Source organism: Oncorhynchus tshawytscha, linkage group LG02 (genome assembly GCF_018296145.1).
Source record: "Oncorhynchus tshawytscha isolate Ot180627B linkage group LG02, Otsh_v2.0, whole genome shotgun sequence".
NCBI lineage: Eukaryota > Metazoa > Chordata > Actinopteri > Salmoniformes > Salmonidae > Oncorhynchus > Oncorhynchus tshawytscha.
This window is the reverse complement of record NC_056430.1, coordinates 56671634-56690468: the sequence shown is the minus strand read 5'-3', so window position 1 is coordinate 56690468 and position 18835 is coordinate 56671634. Positions and strand designations below refer to the sequence as shown.

The 18835-nt window shown below is 43.0% G+C and overlaps 1 protein-coding gene across 8 annotated transcripts in view; it reads left to right on the top strand.

Annotated features, from left to right (window-relative positions):
- The window catches only part of chd6 (chromodomain helicase DNA binding protein 6), a 108871-nt gene that overhangs the window by 31271 nt on the left and 58765 nt on the right, over nucleotides 1-18835 (top strand). For all 8 annotated transcript variants that reach the window (XM_024444724.2, XM_024444715.2, XM_024444705.2 and 5 more), the window contains exons 3-16: nucleotides 2386-2966; nucleotides 3685-3844; nucleotides 4201-4350; nucleotides 5100-5165; nucleotides 7067-7125; nucleotides 7489-7606; nucleotides 7793-7879; nucleotides 8082-8216; nucleotides 8438-8559; nucleotides 12449-12692; nucleotides 15248-15424; nucleotides 15747-15890; nucleotides 16367-16622; nucleotides 16712-16922. In XM_024444724.2, the coding sequence (XP_024300492.1) occupies nucleotides 2386-2966; nucleotides 3685-3844; nucleotides 4201-4350; nucleotides 5100-5165; nucleotides 7067-7125; nucleotides 7489-7606; nucleotides 7793-7879; nucleotides 8082-8216; nucleotides 8438-8559; nucleotides 12449-12692; nucleotides 15248-15424; nucleotides 15747-15890; nucleotides 16367-16622; nucleotides 16712-16922 (2510 nt within the window). The remainder of the gene's footprint in view (nucleotides 1-2385; nucleotides 2967-3684; nucleotides 3845-4200; nucleotides 4351-5099; nucleotides 5166-7066; nucleotides 7126-7488; nucleotides 7607-7792; nucleotides 7880-8081; nucleotides 8217-8437; nucleotides 8560-12448; nucleotides 12693-15247; nucleotides 15425-15746; nucleotides 15891-16366; nucleotides 16623-16711; nucleotides 16923-18835) is intronic.

The window sequence follows — 18835 nt, the reverse complement described above, 5'->3', positions numbered from 1 at the left end:
CTGCTGGCTTCCAGTCTCGCATCCACTACAAGACCTTGGTACTTGCCTACTGAGCAGCAAGAGGACCTGCCCCTCCCCACCTTCAGGCTATGCTGAAACCAGAGTTCCCCGTTCTGCCACCTCTGGTCTCATTACTTTTTTCCTTCTTACTAGATCTGGCTTTGCTGATAGCTACTTTATTGAGTAACAATTTACATAATATGACTGTGAGGTGTGGTTGTCCCACTTAGCTATCTTAAGATTAATGTACTAACTGTAAGTCGCTCTGGATAAGAATGTCTGCAAAATTACTAAAATGTAATGTAGTGTATGCTATTGCCTACTGCTATGGCCTAGCCTTATAGCAGGCCCTGTTCATACTGTATAGATCACTGTGTTGCTACCACCAGGTACTGCTAATGTCTATACATATTGCATATCCCTGCCCTATGCTAGTTCACTGCTAATGTACATAGTGTGATTACGGTGCTACGTCCTGCTCGCTAGCCCAGTGCTATTAGCCGCTACATGCTAATCCGTAGTCATTTATATTGTGTTGCATAGCGGTGCTATTACTGTTAGCCTGTGCTACATGCCTCATTGCTATTAGCCTTTGCTGATGTTTAAATAGATTCCCTGTTCCATTCCATTACAGAAAACCACTTCACTTTCATCTATTCCATCAGTCTACTTTCTATTGCCGAGTGTGTATGTGTGTCTGTTTGTTGTGTGGTAATAAATGTGTGTTCTGTACATCTGTCTCCTACTGGTCATTCACCCTTCTAACCCGAGGGCCCAGGCCGATTTGTACCTATAATTTACACTTTTGAGACCTCCACTATTTGGTGGCACTCTTTTTCATGAAGGCTGAACCTGTGTGTTTTCCATCTCACAATCCTAAGAGCTCCATTCAAGGTGTGTGTGTGGAATTTGACTATCTGACCAAGGCTGTGTCCTAATGACAGTGGTTGGCCTTCTCTCTTTCGATGGTTCAACCAAGCCTGAAGACTGGAAAAAGCAGCTGTTCACCGATGCAGGCGATCGGGTAGCGTCTGTCCAATCAAATGCTAAATGGGGGAAATGCCAAATAGTCCCGCGAGCTGGCAACGAAAGAGTTACCACAGAGACTGCGTGTTTACGTTGCTGCTTCCCGCAGCTTGGTACAGACCCTGTTTCCGTGGCAACAGCCCTGATTCCAACTGGCGCTTGGGAGTCTGTTTCATTGACATTATCCTCATACCTGCATGAGGCAGGCTGCAAATAAACGCAGCGCGGCAGAAATTGCATGTCTAAGTCGTCCCATATACCCCTCCATATGTGCTCTGCCTTGGTTTATAAATAACATGTTGCTCAAAATGGGCCCGTGACGATATTAGCCCATATCACATGAATCGTGCCATATCTGCCTTCTCTACACACAATTCTCTGCTGGAAGTGATTCAGTGCTCATGGATACAATTGGTGAAGCTATAAGAACATTATATTGTTGCTATATTAAAACTCAAGGACTTCTCTCTGACCTTATGTGTCCTTGAGTTTTAATGAGTTCTGGGTCTGCTTTTGTATCTTTATAGCTGTAAAAGTAAACCTCTTGGCATGAGTCTTGACTAAAGTTATGGTTTCATGTGCTCATAATTTTGTAACAATATTAACACAAAAGCATTGAGGAACGGATTTAGTCAAATTGGGTCAGACCTCGACACCCTGGTGATGCATGCCGATTTCACCTGTGTGTTTGACCTTCACTAATGGATTGATTCAGCTCGTGTACAGATGGCTATGCATGCCAAAATCATGTTTAATATCTGGACACGCCCATAACAAATAATGCCCCCCCTCCCCCCACAACGTCAGGGTTGTGCACATCCTTACCAAATCACAGAATTGGTAGACCAGCGCAGGCCCTCTTGACTGACATCTTTCATTTCAAGGGCTAGTCATAATGTGTCATGAGAAGGGTATAGATTTTATTTCTCCGTATAATTAACTGCATTATGACAGCCCAGCAGTGCATTTGAGGAAGGGAGAGGGGAACATGGAAATGCAGAGGATTGAAGAAATTCAGAACCGTAAAGGAATTCTGAGAATGGAATTAAATATTCCAGAGGATTTGCAGGCTTTGGGGTTTTAAACCTCTAATTTGATACATGAACATTTGTCATGTGCCAAATTTTACTGAGAAAGACTACACTTAAAGAAAGCCCAGTGGTAAAATCTGGTGATTTTGTTATTTTTCTAAAGCCATTGTGTATTGATTCTGAACAATGACTGGATTTGCATTTGCAGTAAGCCCACAGTTGTGTTTACTTTCATTATGAGTGGAAGATAGAGGCATGACACCCATTTTATTATTTTATCTTGGGTATTTTCATTGAGTCATTAACACATCTTCTTGTTTTCTTCCAGATGTCTACTATCCACTTACTAAAGCACACTCCAGCTACAGCAGCCTCTACTGCCACTGACCAAAATGCACAAACTCCATTTCCCAGCGGACCTTTAGGCTCCAAGGACCAGATCAGGGTCCTAGGAGGCGGGCAGATCAATCACTGCATGTCCCACGCCAAGCACCCCAGGATGGGCGAGGCAGGCACTAGTTCAGGCAGCCTCAGCCCCTGCGCCCCCTCGTCACCCCTCAATAGCGAGGAGGACGATGGAGGAGGCGGGCGGCGGGCGAAGAAGAAGAAACGAAAGAAAAAAGACAAAAAGGGCGAGCCTGGTGCCGCCTGGCAGCACAAGGGCTCGGAGAAGGACAACAAACCAAAGAAAAAGAGGCAGCAGAAAGAAGGGAAGGAGCTGCTGCCATGCAAGTCTAAGGCACCCAAGAAGTTGGAGGTCAAGGTGAAGGAGGTAAAGTCGCCGAAAGAGGCACCAAAAGAGGTGAAGAGAGGGAGGAAACCCAAGGTGCAGGCCCCGCCCCTGTCCAAGCCCCCTGCAGAATGCAAGAGCGCCCCATCTCCTCCCAGGCAGAGGGGCCGCAAACCCAGGTGAGGAGCTTTTTACCACTAGTGCTTTCACTCTGTTTCTCGATTGATGGGTCACAACCAGGTTCTCTTGGGTGGGTTGTGGTTAAAGACTTGGTTGTATTTAGTTAGAGACATGGTTGTGTTTTTCTAGTGGGGCGTAATACAATTAAATTAATTTAGGTGGGTTATAACTCCATGTTTGGAAGTCAGACTCACTGCTGTAACTCTGCTTCATCTCCCCTCAGTTGGAGAGATTGGATTTTCCCCAAAGGGGGGATTTTTCCAGGTTGTACCATGTCCTTGAACCTTTGTTTTAGGTGATGTAGTCGTGGGAGTTGGGAGTTTGTCCGGTGCTAATATTTAGCAAAATTCTGTGGTCTGGTTGGAATTTCCATAGCAGAGTGAGGGGCATTTTCCTAATCACTCTGCAGGATGGACAGATTTGAGAAATGAATACTGTGGGTAACCATTTTTTAAACCTATGCACTCTTATCTACACACAAAAAAAAAAACATAACCAAGAAAAAAAAATGTCCCACTCATCCAGCTGTGGGTATTCTCTGCTAGTATAGCTGCTGAGATGTGAGGGGATAAGGCGGTAAACACACATTGCAGGCATGACCCACTGGTCAGCTGAGTACGGATTACAAACACTCCCTAGTTCCGACCATAGAAATAAAATGACTAGAATAGACATTCTCTAGTATTTATATGGTGCAACCCTGCTGTGCCTCTACAGAGAGCAAGTCCTACAAGGGCCGGTACCAGTGGAGAAGAAGAAAAAGGGCAAGAGGAAAAGCGTGGCTGTCCTCCAGGAGGCTGGAGAGAGCGACGACGCGGCCTCCCTGTCCACGCTGGTCGTGGGGGGAGAGGAGAGCATCGACCCCCTTGACAACACTGTGAGGAACTGACTAACAGCATGAGGGCTGGGGGAAGGGCAGGATAGGCTGAGTGACACTTGCTTCTCTAAAACTTCACTATTACAATGTTTTTATGTGGTAGCGTACATTAGTATAGCTGTGTGTGTGTATAATTTGTGTAGCCTGTACTGTATTCTTAGATTTTCAGTTTACTTGAAAGCGGTGGTTTGTTTAACACCACAATCTACTTACTTATCATGCTGACACTCCCCAAGTAATACTTTTTATCAGTATACAGTATTTATCTACGTAGTACAGTAGCTATTGCTTGAATCGATTACACTAAGTTAACCCAAACCACCCCTCAACCACCCTCTATCTTTTTTCTCTGGTAGAAGCGTCGCTCAGGGCGACAGGTGAAGCGCAGAAAGTACAACGAGGACCTGGACTTCAAGGTGGTAGATGATGACGGGGAGACCATCGCCGTGCTGGGGACAGGCCGTATCCCTGCCCTCAACGCTGCCACTCTCGCCTGGCAGGCTGAGGTAGCAATCTTGTTCTTGTTCTTTGGCCATGTCTGAATACTCGTACTATCATCCTAATAGGCCTTTTGTGTATGCCAAAAAGGTTTTATGTTACATTTTTAAAAACTCATTCAGACTTTATCTAGTATGAATTCGTTGCACTATTGAGGAAGAGAATTGTCTTTTCGGACACACGTGTCTGACAACAGCTGATTATGTCATACTCATTTAGACTTTTCATCTAGTATGAATTCGCTGCGCTATTGACGAAGAGAATCATCCTTTGACAACAGCTGATTATCGGATAAGAGAAGGAGCTGTGCCAAAATGAATGAATGGAGGGGAACAACCCAATTGCGCATTAGATGATGACTTCTCATTGTGGATGACTGTATGTTTGTTGCTTTTTGCAGTGGTTCTTAAACCAGTCCTCGGGGACGCCCAGCCATTCCATGAGCTATCCATCTATTCCAGAGCTAGCACACCTGATTCAACTTGCCAACTAATGATCAAGCCCTTGATGGGGTAGTTCAGGGGGTCCCCGAGGAGAGGATTGAGAACTAGTAGCTTACCGCATACGATTTTACGAAATAGTATTTTTTTTTAGTATGGTTTATACATTTAGTAAGTAGTTGGCTGCAAAGATTTTGGACACAGCCACAGTCTCTCCTCTCCCCCTCTCTCTGCTGTGCCCAACTTCTGTCCCCCTCAGTAAGGCCAAACACACTCTTACCCTGCGTAAGTAATCCTCTCTCTCCCCTCTGTCACAGGAGCCCCCTGAAGATGAGGCAAACATCATTGAGAAAATCCTGTCGGTTCGAACTGCGAAGAAAGAGGTACACCGCCCGACACGCACATGTACACGCACACGTTTCCCCTATTTTCAGCAGTGGATGCCGAGATTTATTTTGTTGAACAACTGAAGGTCACTTCTGGTGACTTAAACTGGAGTAGAATGTCATTTTTTAAAAATCTTCCTTTGAAACTCTTCTAAAAATCATGGACAGTTTAATTGTATATCTTGAGCTCAATGACATCACCAGCCAGTTAATCTGTATATTAACCCAAAAAATTATTTAGCTAGCGTAACTTTACTGTATCTTAGCTAACAATTATTACATACATCTATTAATAATAAGGTTAGCTACACTTGCAGGATTACAAGCTAGCTAGCTACCTTGGAGGCTTGTCGGATGATCTGATGAGAATCTGAGGAAGATATGTGACTTGTCTCTCGGAACTTAAACGAAGGTCTCGGCAAAAAATATATATATTCAGTACCATTTAAAAGTTTGGACACCTACTCATTCAAGTGTTTTTCTTTATTTTGACAATTTTCTACATTGTAGAATAATAGTGAAGACATCAAAACTATGAAATAACACATATGGAATCGTGTAGTAACAAAACAAGTGTTAAACAAATCAAAATATATTTTATGTTTGAGATTCTTCAAAGTAGCGACCCTTTTCCGCTTTGCACACACTTGGCATTTTCTCAACCAGCTTCGAGGTAGTCACCTGGAATGCATTTAAATTAACAGGTGTGCCTTGTTAAAAGTTAATTTGTGGAATTTCTTTCCTCAATGCGTTTGAGCCAATTAGTTACTTTAAAACATGAAGGTCAGTCAAATGCGCAGTCGCAAAAACCATCAAGCGCTATGATGAAACTGGCTCTCATGAGGACCGCCACAGTAAAAGAAGATCCAGACTTATCTCTGCTGGAGGATAAGTTCATTGGAGTTACCAGCCATTGGAGTTACCAGAAATTGAAGCCCAAATAAATGCAGAGTTCAAGTAACAGACACATCTCTACATCAGCTGTTCAAAGGAGACTGGGTGAATCAGGCCTTCATGGTTCAATTGCTGCAAAGAAACCACTACTAAAGGACACCAATAAGAAGAAGAGACTTGCTTGGGCCAAGAAACGCGAGCAATGGATATTAGATCGGTGGAAGTCTGTCTTTGGTCTGATTAATCCAAATTTGAGATTTTTGGTTCCTACCACCATGTCTTTGTGAGATGCAGAGTAGGTGAACAGATCTCCACATGTGTGGTTTCCACCGTGAAGAAAGGAGGAGGTGTGGGGGTGCTTTGCTGGTGACACTGTCAAGGCACACTTAACCAGCAAGGCTACCACAGCATTCTGCAGCGATACGCCATCCCATCTGGTTTTCTCTTAGTGGGACTATCATTTTTTTTTAACAGGACAATGACCCAACCCACCTCCAGGCCATGTAAGGGCTATTCAACCAATAAGGGGAGAGATGCATCAGATGACCTGGCATGTACAATCACCTGACCTCAACCCAATTGAGATGGTTTGGGATGAGTTGGACCGCAGAGTGAAGGAAAAGCAGCCAACAAGTGCTCAGCATATGTGGGAACTCCTTCAAGACTGTTGGAAAAGCATTCCTCATGAAGCTGGTTGAGAGCATGCTGAGAGTGTGCAAAGCTGTCATCAAGGATTTAACACTTTTTTGGTTACTTCATGATTCCATATGTGTTATTTCATAGTTTTAATGTCTTCGCTATTATTCTAAAATGTAAAAAAATAGGAAAAATAAAGAAAAACCCTTGAATGAGTAGGTGTGTCCAAACTTTTAACTGGTAGTGTGTGTCTGTGTGTATATATTTATGTATCACACTCTAGCAACAAGGTGTCTGGATTAGCAACATGTTTGTATACTTTAGTTGATGTTTTAGTTTTTCTCTATTTTTTTCTATTTTTTTTCCAGGCATCCCCTGAGGAGACACCTGAGGAGTCAGAGGAGTTCTATGTCAAGTACAGAAATTTGTAAGTGTGCTTAGCAAGGTGGAAGGCCACAGTGACAGTGGTTATCTGATAACCGACATTCTGTAGCATCAAATAGTCCCAATTCCTTTTGAAGAATTATTTGTGTATGACATATTATGATGGTATAGCTCTCGAGAGGTTTTCAAAGCTGAGCCCAATCAAAAGGAGGATTTTCTCATGTTGATCTATGTTATACTATGTATTTCCAAGTTCTTAAAACCGTTGTTGTTAAGATACTATGGCCTGTGGGATTGCTTCTTAAATGGTGGACTAGTTTAATTTAGTGCATTGTGTACACACTACTTAAGATGCTTTTCCCCTTGAATTTATAACTTGAACCCCCCCTTTTACTCTTGCTCACAGCTCCTACCTGCATTGTAAGTGGGCAACCTTAGAGGATTTGGAGAAGGACCCTCGCATACACCAAAAAATCAAGCGCTTCAGGACTAAGCAGGCCCAAATGAAGCACATATTTGTTGAGGTGAGCCTACTCACATCTCACATTTTTCTGAATTTTTGGGGGGGATATTTTATGTTTGTATATAAAAATGTACTGTTGGCTACTCTGGGACAGAGTACATTTTGTACTTTGCATAAAACATTTATAGCTATGTAAAGTATCACATGAAACACATTTATATTGATTGACGTCTACTCCTCCATGTAGCCTGATGAAGACCTCTTTAACCCTGACTACATAGAGGTGGATCGAATTCTGGAGGTGGCCATCACTACAGACACAGAGACAGGAGAGGTGAGACAGGGAAAGCCAGTTACTCACCACCACTGACCTTTTTTATGCAAGCGTGCGCACATGTGTGTGGTGTGTGTGTGTGCGCGCGCGCATTTGCTTCAGTCAGTGTATCTGACTCACTGGCTACATTCTGTATGTATCCGTGTCTGACTGACTCATTGACTGACTGTCACTCTATATCCGTGTGCGTGTATGTTTACAGGAGGTGACACACTACCTAGTGAAATGGTGCTCCCTGTCCTATGAGGAGGCTACATGGGAGCTTCAAGAGGACGTGGACCCGGGGAAGATTCGGGAGTTCGAGGAGATCAAGAGGATCCCTGAATACAAATTTGTGGTGAGTGTAATTAGAAAGTCCCTCCCGTGTAATCTACACAATGTAGATTACTGGTCCAGTCGACTTCTCTCTGTGTGTGTGTGGCTCTTATTTGAGATGGATAGTCATCCTTGTGAGTGTGTGGGGCTCTTATTTGAGATGGATAGTCATCCCTGTGTGTGTGTGGCTCTTATTTGAGATGGACAGTCATCCCTGTGTGTGTGTGTGTGTGTTCTGAGCAGGAGAGACCGCAGCCAGACAAGTGGCAGAAGCTGGACAAGTCCAAAGACTACCGAAATGGGAATCAGCTGAGAGAGTACCAGCTGGAAGGCATGAACTGGCTGCTCTTCAACTGGTACAACAGGTAGGACACCTATCCCCCTCTTCCTCCTCAAAATATTGACATCATCCCAGTGGGAACATGTATAGTAGACTTGCTGTCTTGTCTTAAAGGGATACTTTGTGATTTTAGCTTCTCCAGAGTCAGATGAACTCATGGATACCATTTTTATGCCTCTGCATCCAGTATGATGGAAGTTAGTGGTAGTTTTGCAAGCTAATGCTAACTAGCGTTAGCGCAATGACTACGGCTGTGTTCAAATACTCATACTAACTGTAGTATTTTTGACTTACATTGAGTACGTAGTATGCCTATTGGTCCTAGTGTGGATATAATATTCAGCAACAAAATAAAACGTCCTCATTGTCCACTGCGTTTATTTTTAGCAACCTTAACATGTGTAAATATTTGTATGAACATAACAAAATTCAACAACTGAGACATAAACTGTACATATTCCACAGACATGTGACTAACAGAAATTGAATAATGTGTCCCTGAACAAAGAGGGTTCAAAATCAAAAGTAACAGTCAGTATCTGGTGTGGCCACCAGCTGCATTAAGTACTGCAGTGCATCTCTTCCTCATGGACTGCACCAGATTTGCCAGTTCTTGCTGTAAGATGTTACCCCACTCTTCCACCAAGGCACCTGCAAGTTCCCAGACATTTCTGGGGGGAATGGCCCTAGCCCTCACCCTCAGATCCAACAGGTCTGGGATTGGGATTGAGATCAATGGGATTGAGATCCGGGCTCTTCGCTGGCCATGGCAGAACACTGACATTCCTGTCTTGCAGGAAATCAGGCACAGAATGAGCAGTATGGCATTGTCATGCTGGAGGGTCATGTCAGGATGAGCCTGCAGGAAGGGTACCACATGAGGGAGGAGGATGTCTTCCCTGTAATGCACAGCGTTGAGATTGCCTGCAATGACAACAAGCTCAGTCCGATGATGCTGTGACACACTGCCCCAGACCATGACGGACCCTCCACCTCCAAATCGATCCCGCTCCAGAGTACAAGCCTCGGTGTAAAGCTCATTCCTTCGACGATAACCGCGAATCCGACCATCACCCCTGGTGAGCCAAAACCACGACTCGTCAGTGAAGAGCACTTTTTGCCAGTCCTGTCTGGTCCAGCGACGGTGGGTTTGTGTCCATAGGCAACGTTGTTGCCGGTGATGTCTGGTGAAGACCTGCCTTACAACAGGCCTACAAGCCCTCAGTCCAGCCTCTCTCAGCCTATTGCGGACAGTCTGAGCACCGACGGAGGGATTGTGCGTTCCTGGTGTAACTCAGGCAGTTGTTGTTGCCATCCTGTATCTGTCCCGCAAGTGTGATGCTCGAATGTACTGATCCTGTGTAGGTGTTGTTACACGTGGTTTGCCACTGCGAGGACGATCAGCTGTCCGTCCTGTCTCCCTGTAGCTCTGTATTAGGCGCCTCACAGTACGGACATTGCAATTTATTGCCCTGGCCACATCTGCAGTCCTCATGCCTCCTTGCAGCATGCCTAAGGCACGTTCACGCAGATGAGCAGGGACCCTGGGCATCTTTATTTTGGTGTTTTTCAGAGTCAGTAGTAAGGCCTCTTTTGTGTCCTAAATTTTCATAACTGTGACCTTTAATTGCCTACTGTCTGTAAGCTGTTAGTGTCTTAACGACCGTTCCACAGGTGCATGTTTATTAATTGTTTATGGTTCATTGAACAAGAATGGGAAACCGTGTTTAAACACTTTACAATGTTATTTGGATTTTTACGTATTATCTTTGAAAGACAGGGTCCTGAAAAGGGGCCATTTCCCTTTTTTGCTGAGTTTAGTTAGCATGCTAAAAGTTCCCAGATGTCATACTAAATTCTCCAAAATACGAAGTATACAAGCTGTGGACACTGTGCTTTTTTGCAATTCTTCAGAAAATTCAAAAATTCTTCAGAAAATCAGCATAGCTTCACAACGTTTTCAGATTTAAAGAAAAAGGCAGAAAATCTGCAGCCGAAGTCCGAACGAGAGCGGATACAAATTCTAATACGTACATTTAAACAAACAAGAAAAAGGTAATGTCTGGTTTGCTTAATATAAGGAATTTGAAATGATTTTTCCTTTACTTTGATACTTAAGTATATTTGAGCAATTACATTTACTTTTGATATTTAAGTATATTTCAAACCAGATACTTTATTTATTTATTTGCGGATAGCCAGGGGCACACTCCAACACTCATCATGTACAAACAAAGCATGTGTGTTTATTGAGTCCACCAGATCAGAGGCAGTTGGGATGACCAGCGATGTTCTCTTGATAAGTGCGTAAATTGAACCATTTTCGTGTCCTACTAAGAATTCAAAATGTAAAGAGTACTTTTGGGTGTCAGGGAGTTCATTATTTTCTTTAGGAATGTAGTGAAGTAAACGTAGTTAAAAATATAAATAGTGAAGTACAGATACCCCCAAAAATTACTTGGAATATTATTTTTTATTGAAGTACTTTACACCACTGACTGGCCCTGAATAAAATAAGTTGCGTCGTGTTTCGACCAAGGCAATTCCTGTAAGAGCATATTGCTGTTTTCCCTGATCAAGTGTGGTAACCTGTGATATTTTTTTGTCCACATAAATGACTACGGTAAGTTGTTAAGGTGAAACTCACTTGACTGTCTTGCAATGTTGAACACAATTTAACTTGCAATTGTGCTTCCTGCCACACGCCGTTCTGCATGTCTCTTTCAATGCGGCAAAATGTTTAGAAATGACTTTTTGTTGTCCGGAACTGTAAGTCTAAGGAGTTTTTTTTATTTTTACCATGTTGCCTACATATTGAAAAGTGTCTAAGAACCTGGAGTGGATTTCATTACTCAAAAGAAAGGCTACATCTGCTTCTCTGGTAGTGTAACGAAACATCATGTTTGATTTTCTAACGATGAACACAAATCAGATCGAATCTTCAAGTGCAGAGAAATTGGTCTGTTTGGGCAGTTGTGTTGGAGTATAGTTTTTATGACAGATTTGAGTAGCTCGTTCAAAATAATTGCCGTGTATCGCTTTTTCTTTTGTTTATCCACTCTGATGGACAATACAGTGGTGTTGCATCCCTTACAAGAGGCTCAGACCGCTGTTCAGTTTGTTCACATCAAAATCACAAATGGTTTGTTGTGCCCAGAAATAAATAACACATATTGAAACCAGGCAAGGTCAGAAGGCGAGATCAGGTGTTCAAATTAACCAAATATTTATGGTACACTGATATCAAACAATATTTCCTTGACTGGAGGTTTTCGGGCACAGCCAGTCTTTACGCTAAGCTAGCGCTAACACTGGTTAGCATTGGCTCACAACGCGACCTCGAACGTCCATCATACTGGACGCAGAGACATAAACATGGTATCCATGAGTTCATCTGACTCTGGGGATGTAGGTAAATTATTATTGTCCCGAACTATCCCTTTAATCATTCAAGGCTGAGATGGAGGGTATGACATCTTTTGGTGTGGTGGACTAACTTTAAATTGCTAACCTGTGAAATATTTGCATCAAAAACATTTGTTAGATACCTATATGTTGTCATTCAGTGTATTCGCTTGGATTGTAAACAGGTGGGTTATTGTGAATGGGAGGGGCTGGGGACTGGCTTTGGCAGAGGGTTATTGAGGATTGTTACTTCCGTTCAGAACAGATTTGAAAACCGTAGCTCCCAGAATCAAACTGAGTTGGACAGCACATGTGCACACACAGCTGGACAGCACATGTGAGATTTGGTTCTATGTTCCGAGATGACCTTTTACTCGCCTTCTATGGTAAAGGTCATCCCCCGCACCCTTTTGTCTTTTTTTATGACATTTTGATTTTGTGTTTGACACCACCGTGATTCCTGCATCTTCCTGTTTGTCACAACAGTTTTCCCACCTCTTCCCATACAGGAAGAACTGCATCCTGGCTGACGAGATGGGCCTGGGGAAGACCATCCAGTCCATCACCTTCCTCTTCGAGATGTTTTCCATGGGCCTGCGGGGGCCCTTCCTCATCATCGCCCCCCTCTCCACCATCACCAATTGGGAGAGGGAGTTCCGTACCTGGACGGAGATCAATGTCATCGTCTACCACGGCAGCCAGATCAGCCGCCAGATGATCCACCAGTACGAGATGTACCACAAGGACCAGCAGGTGAGCCAACATGGAGGGTGTGTGTGTGAGGATGTGTGAGTGCAAGGGTTAAACCTCTTCTTCACTTTGACAGATTTCCGTTAAATGTTGTTTTTTTGGGGGGGGGGGATAAAATAAATGAAATTAGTCAAATACGCAGTTTAATATGTTTACAAAATGATCCTCTTTCCCTAAAAGCATGACGCCCTGGCAACCCCAAGCTTAAGCCATTTAAAAAAAAGATGCTATGCTGCATCTGTTATGCTACAGGTTATAACGATTTTAAATTAATTATATTTGGGGCTCCCAAGTGGTGCAGTGCTCTAAGACAATGCATCTCAGTGCAAGAGGCGTACCTGGTTCGAATCCAGGCTGTATGACATCCGGACGTGATTGAGAGTTCCATAGGGTGGCGCCCAGTGTCGTTCGGGGTAGGCCGTCATTGTGAATAAGAATTTGTTCTTAACTGACTTGCTTAGTTAAGTAAAAAATACAATTATATTTCAGATGGTGTCAACACCATTTTATTTGAATACATTTTGGAGTAGAATATCCTTTTAAAAAGTCACCCAAAGTGACCTCAGTTGTTAAGCAAAAAAATCTGACCAATTCCTGTCCTTTTCAATAAAAATATTAATTAAATTAAAAATAAGATTCCATATGACGGAAATACGTCGCAGTGATGGAGAACTTTAACTCTGGGTTTCCCATCTGGATTTACCTAATTGAAACCCCCCCCCAAAAGACTGAATGCATCAGATGCTACAAATATACGTTGTAACTTGTCACTGATCTTAAAAGTGTATCTCGCTTTTTGTTTACTTTTTAAAAATCAGATTGTTTTAGGGGCGCCGCTACTAATTAATATAGGGTATACACTGACGTATGTTTCAATCTACACAAGATATGCAGATGTACTGTGTTTTTGTATGAGCCTGCATGGGTCAAACATAAGCTGTGTATGTATGAATCTACAGTAGACAAAAGGGTGAGCCTTTGACTGTCTATAGTGTTGGTTTAATGAGCTGAAATAAGATGCACAAAATGCTTATTTCTCTCCATTGTGCAACAAATTTGTTTACATCCATATTTGTAAGCATTTCTCCTTTGCCAAGATAATCCATCCACCTGACAGTGTGGCATATCAAGAAGCTGATTAAACAGCATGATCATTACACAGGTGCACTTTGTGCTGGGGAGAATAAAAGACCACTCTAAAATGTGTAGTTTTGTCACACCACACAATGACAGAAGTTTTGAGTTAGCGTTCAATTGGCATGCTGACTACAGGAATGTCCACCAGAGCTGTTGCCAGAGAATTTAATGTTAATTTCTCTCAAACATTGTTTTAGAGTTTGGCAGTTTGTCCAACCGGCCTCACAACCGCAGAACACGTGTAACCACGCCAGCCCAGGGCCTACACATTCAGCTTCTTCACCTGCGGGATTGTCTTGAGAACAGCCATCCGGACAGCTGATGGAACTGTGGGTTTGCACAACCAAAGAATTTCTGCACAAACTGTCTGAAACCGTCTCAGGGAAGCTCATCTGCGTGCTCATCGTCCTCACCAAGATCTTGACCTGATTGCAGTGCGCCGTCATAACCGACTTCAGTGTGCGAATGCTCACTTCGATGGCCACTACATGCAGGAGCAGTGTGCTCTTCACAGATTTATCCTGGTTTCAACTGTGCTGGGCAGATGGCAGACAGCGTAGTGTGTATGGCGTTGTGTGGGTGAGTGGTTTGCTGATGTCAACATTGTCAACAGAGTGCCCCATAGTGGCGGTGAGGTTATGGTATGGGCAGGCATAAGCTACGGACAACAAACAATTGCATTTTATTAATGGCAATTTGAATGCATAGAGATACCATGATTAGATCCTGAGGCCCATTGTCGTGCCATTCATCCACCGCCATCACTTCATGTTTCAGCATGATAATTGACGGCCCCATGTCGCAAGGATCTGTACACAATTCCTGGAAGTTGAAAATATCCCAGTTCTTCCATGGCTTGCATACTCACCAGACATGTCACCAATTTAGCCTGTTTGGGATACTCTGGATTGGTGTGTACGACAGCGTATTCCAGTTCCCGCCAATATCCAGCAACTTCACACAGCTATTGAAGAGTGGGATAACATTCCACAGGCCACAATCAACAGCCTGATCAACTCTGTGTGAAGGAGATGTCGTGCCGCATGAGGCAAATGGTGGTCACACCAGATGGACTGGTTCTCTCATCCACGCCTCTACTTTTGTGATCTTCTAATGTTACAAGATATTCGAATGAGTTCTAATATCAACCCTGCAAAATGTGAGGATTTCACACGAACGACTTCAACGTTTTGATATTTGATCGAAGAGGACAGCAATCTGTTGCCATGGCATTGTTTTTAATTTACTGTGGTAGGATTAAATGTTTCGGACCAGAACTCCCTGAGGACAACATAGCGGTTTTCATCCAAGTGTTTGGATGTGTTTTAAAGAATGGCTCTAAAAAGTGTGTGTTAAAGAAGTGTTAAAGGTATTCTTAATTATTTTATTTTATTCCAACTTTTGTCTTTCTCTGTGTCTAGGGAAATATAGTGTCGGGCGGGTACAAGTTCCACGGCGTGATCACCACCTTTGAGATGATCATGGCCGACTGTCCAGAGCTGAAGAAGATCCACTGGCGCTGCGTGGTCATCGACGAAGCCCACCGCCTCAAGAACCGCAACTGTAAACTCCTGGAGGGCCTCAAGCTCATGAACCTGGTGAGGGGGTAGCTAGCTAACTCTCTTGGCCGTCTGCATTGTCGTTGTAGTCCAATTCAGTGCAGCACCAGCCAAGGCTGATGGTAGCATGGATGCCCTCTCTTGGTCAAGAGGGACATTCCTGCACAAAAATAAACATTGTAATGAGCCAGACTAGCGAGTGGGAATCTCTGAGTTACATGGATGATATGTCTCTTTGAGTGGCATGAAAAGCTCTATAAATGTGTTTATGTATAAAATACTCAAATCTGTGTACCATTTTGTTGTGTAATACATGCATTGTAAATTTGTTGGGCTCTTCCACCTCTACCACCCCCTGTAGGAACACAAAGTCCTCCTGACGGGTACCCCTCTGCAGAACTCGGTGGAGGAGCTCTTCAGTCTTCTCAACTTCCTGGAGCCCCTACAGTTCCCCTCTGAGAGCCTCTTCCTAGAGGAGTTTGGAGATCTGAAGACTGAGGAACAGGTGATTTTTATTTGTTTGTTTATTTATTTTTTCTCTGAGATACCCTTTTCGTGTCGCAAAGTGGGAAACCTACCTTTTGGAATTTATGGGAATGTTGATTCTTTCTCAGAGACACCCTTCAGCACTTTCCTTTTTAAACATTGTATCGTATACTTAATGGCAGTTAACATGCTTCTGAACAAAACGGAAATCCTGCACTTTACATCATCAAGCAGTTGTTGAATCTGTGTCGGTGTCAAGTTGTTGCATCTGCAGTGCAGGTGTGGGCCATTTAAACATATTGTTATGAATAGTGCCACAGTAAACATAATGTTGTGTCCAGGCCAGACTAAACAAACAATTGAATTGTCTAAGTCCAAACTGTATGCGGTTAAGTCTGTAGCTACGCTAGACATTCAAGTCTCATTACTGCAGACCATCAGATCCTGACCTCCTCTGTCCTCCTTTGACCCCAACCCTGCTCTCCTCTACCCCAGGTGAAGAAGCTGCAGGCCATCCTGAAGCCCATGATGCTGCGGCGGCTGAAGGACGACGTGGAGAAGAACCTGGCACCCAAGGAGGAGACCATCATTGAGGTGGAGCTCACCAACATGCAGAAGAAGTACTACCGTGCCATCCTTGAGAAGAACTTCACCTTCCTGGCCAAGGGGGCCAACCAGCATAACATGCCCAACCTCATCAACACCATGATGGAGCTGCGGAAGTGCTGCAACCACCCCTACCTGATCAAAGGTGAGATGTGGAAACACAAACACACAAAAAAAACACTTACAATGTTCACAGTTCATAATAAAATGTCAATTTTCGATGGAAACGTCCAGGTGCGGAGGAGAAGATCCTGGATAGCTTCAGGAAAACACACAGCCCCGATGCCTGGGACTTCAACCTCCAGGCCATGATCCAGGCGGCGGGGAAGCTGGTGCTCATCGATAAACTGCTGCCTAAGCTGATTGCTGGCGGCCACAAGGTGCTGGTCTTCTCCCAGATGGTGCGCTGCCTGGATATCCTGGAGGACTACCTCATCCAGAGGAGGTGAGCCTGGGGCTGAGGATAGAGCCCGGGGTTTGGGGCAGTGAGAGTGTAGTAAACAACCAAAGATTTCAAGAGTAAAAGTGGTGAAAGTAGTAGCCTACAATAGGATAAAAACTCCAGGTAAAAATACACTTAGTGTATTACATATATACATCTAGTTCTTGGCCTATATCCTAATCTGACTTTGGTGCAGGTCAAAGTGTATTTGTCACATGGTACCGTGAAATGGTTACTTGAATATTTGCATTGTCGCAATATCAAAACTAAGAAAGTCTCCAGATAAAAATATTTCCTAATTATTAGATTATGTTTACCTAGACACACTTATTTAAATTGATGGGTCATGTGAAAGAAATGCTATAACCACCCCCCAGCTACATTCTAGTTAAGTGGATGGGTCACTATTGTCTCGACATGTACACATGTTCATGAAATACAATAGATGGCCGTAATCACCCAGACACACCTGGCTAACTTGATGGGTCCAGTAATCATCTGGCAAAGAGGAGTCTTTTGTTTAGACATGTAGTTAGCTAGCTAAACAATGAACCACAATCCCAACCCTTAGCTACAGTACAAACGGATTGTCATAGCTAGCCACCATTCATGAAATGCTGTAGTATGAATCTGCAGGTAGCTAAAGCTAACCAACTAGGTTCAATGTCAGCCCGGCTAGCTAACATTAGGCTATAACTAGCAATGCAAATGGAATTCTGAGATTACAAATAACATTGCTGCATAGATAATACATGTAACGTTTGCTAGCTAGCTAACAGTACGATTTTAACATGCAACGAAAACTACTTTCTGAAAAAATTAGAAACGTATAATATCTAAACATGTAGTGTGACTCTTACCTGTATACATGGATGAACGCTTTTCTGTTTGTACCTAGCTACAGCTCGTTTGGCCCGTTGTGTCAAGTCACTCCGGTTCACACTGACTGTACAGAAGGTAGTCCATCCCAACTTTTCCCCACTGATCTTTGTCGATAGAGCTTGATTCCCATGTTCCAGAAGGCATTTCTGCCCTATATTTTGATTACATTTTTTTTTTTCATTATATACACTACCGTTCCAAAGTTTGGGGTCACTTAGGAATTTCCTTGTTTTTGAAAGATTTTTTTTTTTTTTTGGTCCATTGAAAATAACATCAAATTGATCAGAAATACAGTGTAGACATTGTTAATGTTGTAAATGACTACTGTAGCTGGAATATCTACATAGGCATACAGAGGCCCATTATCAGCAACCATCACTCCTGTGTTCCAATGGCCTGTTGTGTTAGCCTTTTAAAATGATAAACTTAGATTAGCTAATTGATCATATGAAAACCCTTTTGCAATAATGTTAGCACAGCTGAAAACGGTTGTGCTGATTTAAATAAGCAATACAACTGGCCTTCTTTAGACTAGTTGAGTATCTGGAGCATCAGCATTTGTGGGTTCGAATACAGGCTCAAAATGGCCAGAAACAAAGAACTTTCTTCTGAAACTCATCAGTTTATTCTTGTTCTGAGAAATGAAGGCTATTTGATGCGAGAAATTGCTAAGAAACTGAAGATCTCGTTCAACGCTGTGTACTACTTCCTTCACAGAACAATGCAAACTGGCTCTAATCAGAATAGAAAGAGGAGTGGGAGGCCCCGGTGCACAACTGAGCAAGAGGACAAGTACATTAGACTGTCTAGTTTGAGAAACAGCAGGGCAGAAATTTGAAGAACGGAAAGGTGGCATCCTATGATGGTGCTATATATTAATCAATTTCATACTAAATCCTCTATATACTACTGCTGTAACACAATGATCTAAAATGTGATTTCTGAAATGTCATTTTGAAATTAACATAAAACAGATTAATTTAAGAAGAACTTAGCTAACAGTAGCTATCAATAATAAAAAAATTACAAACACA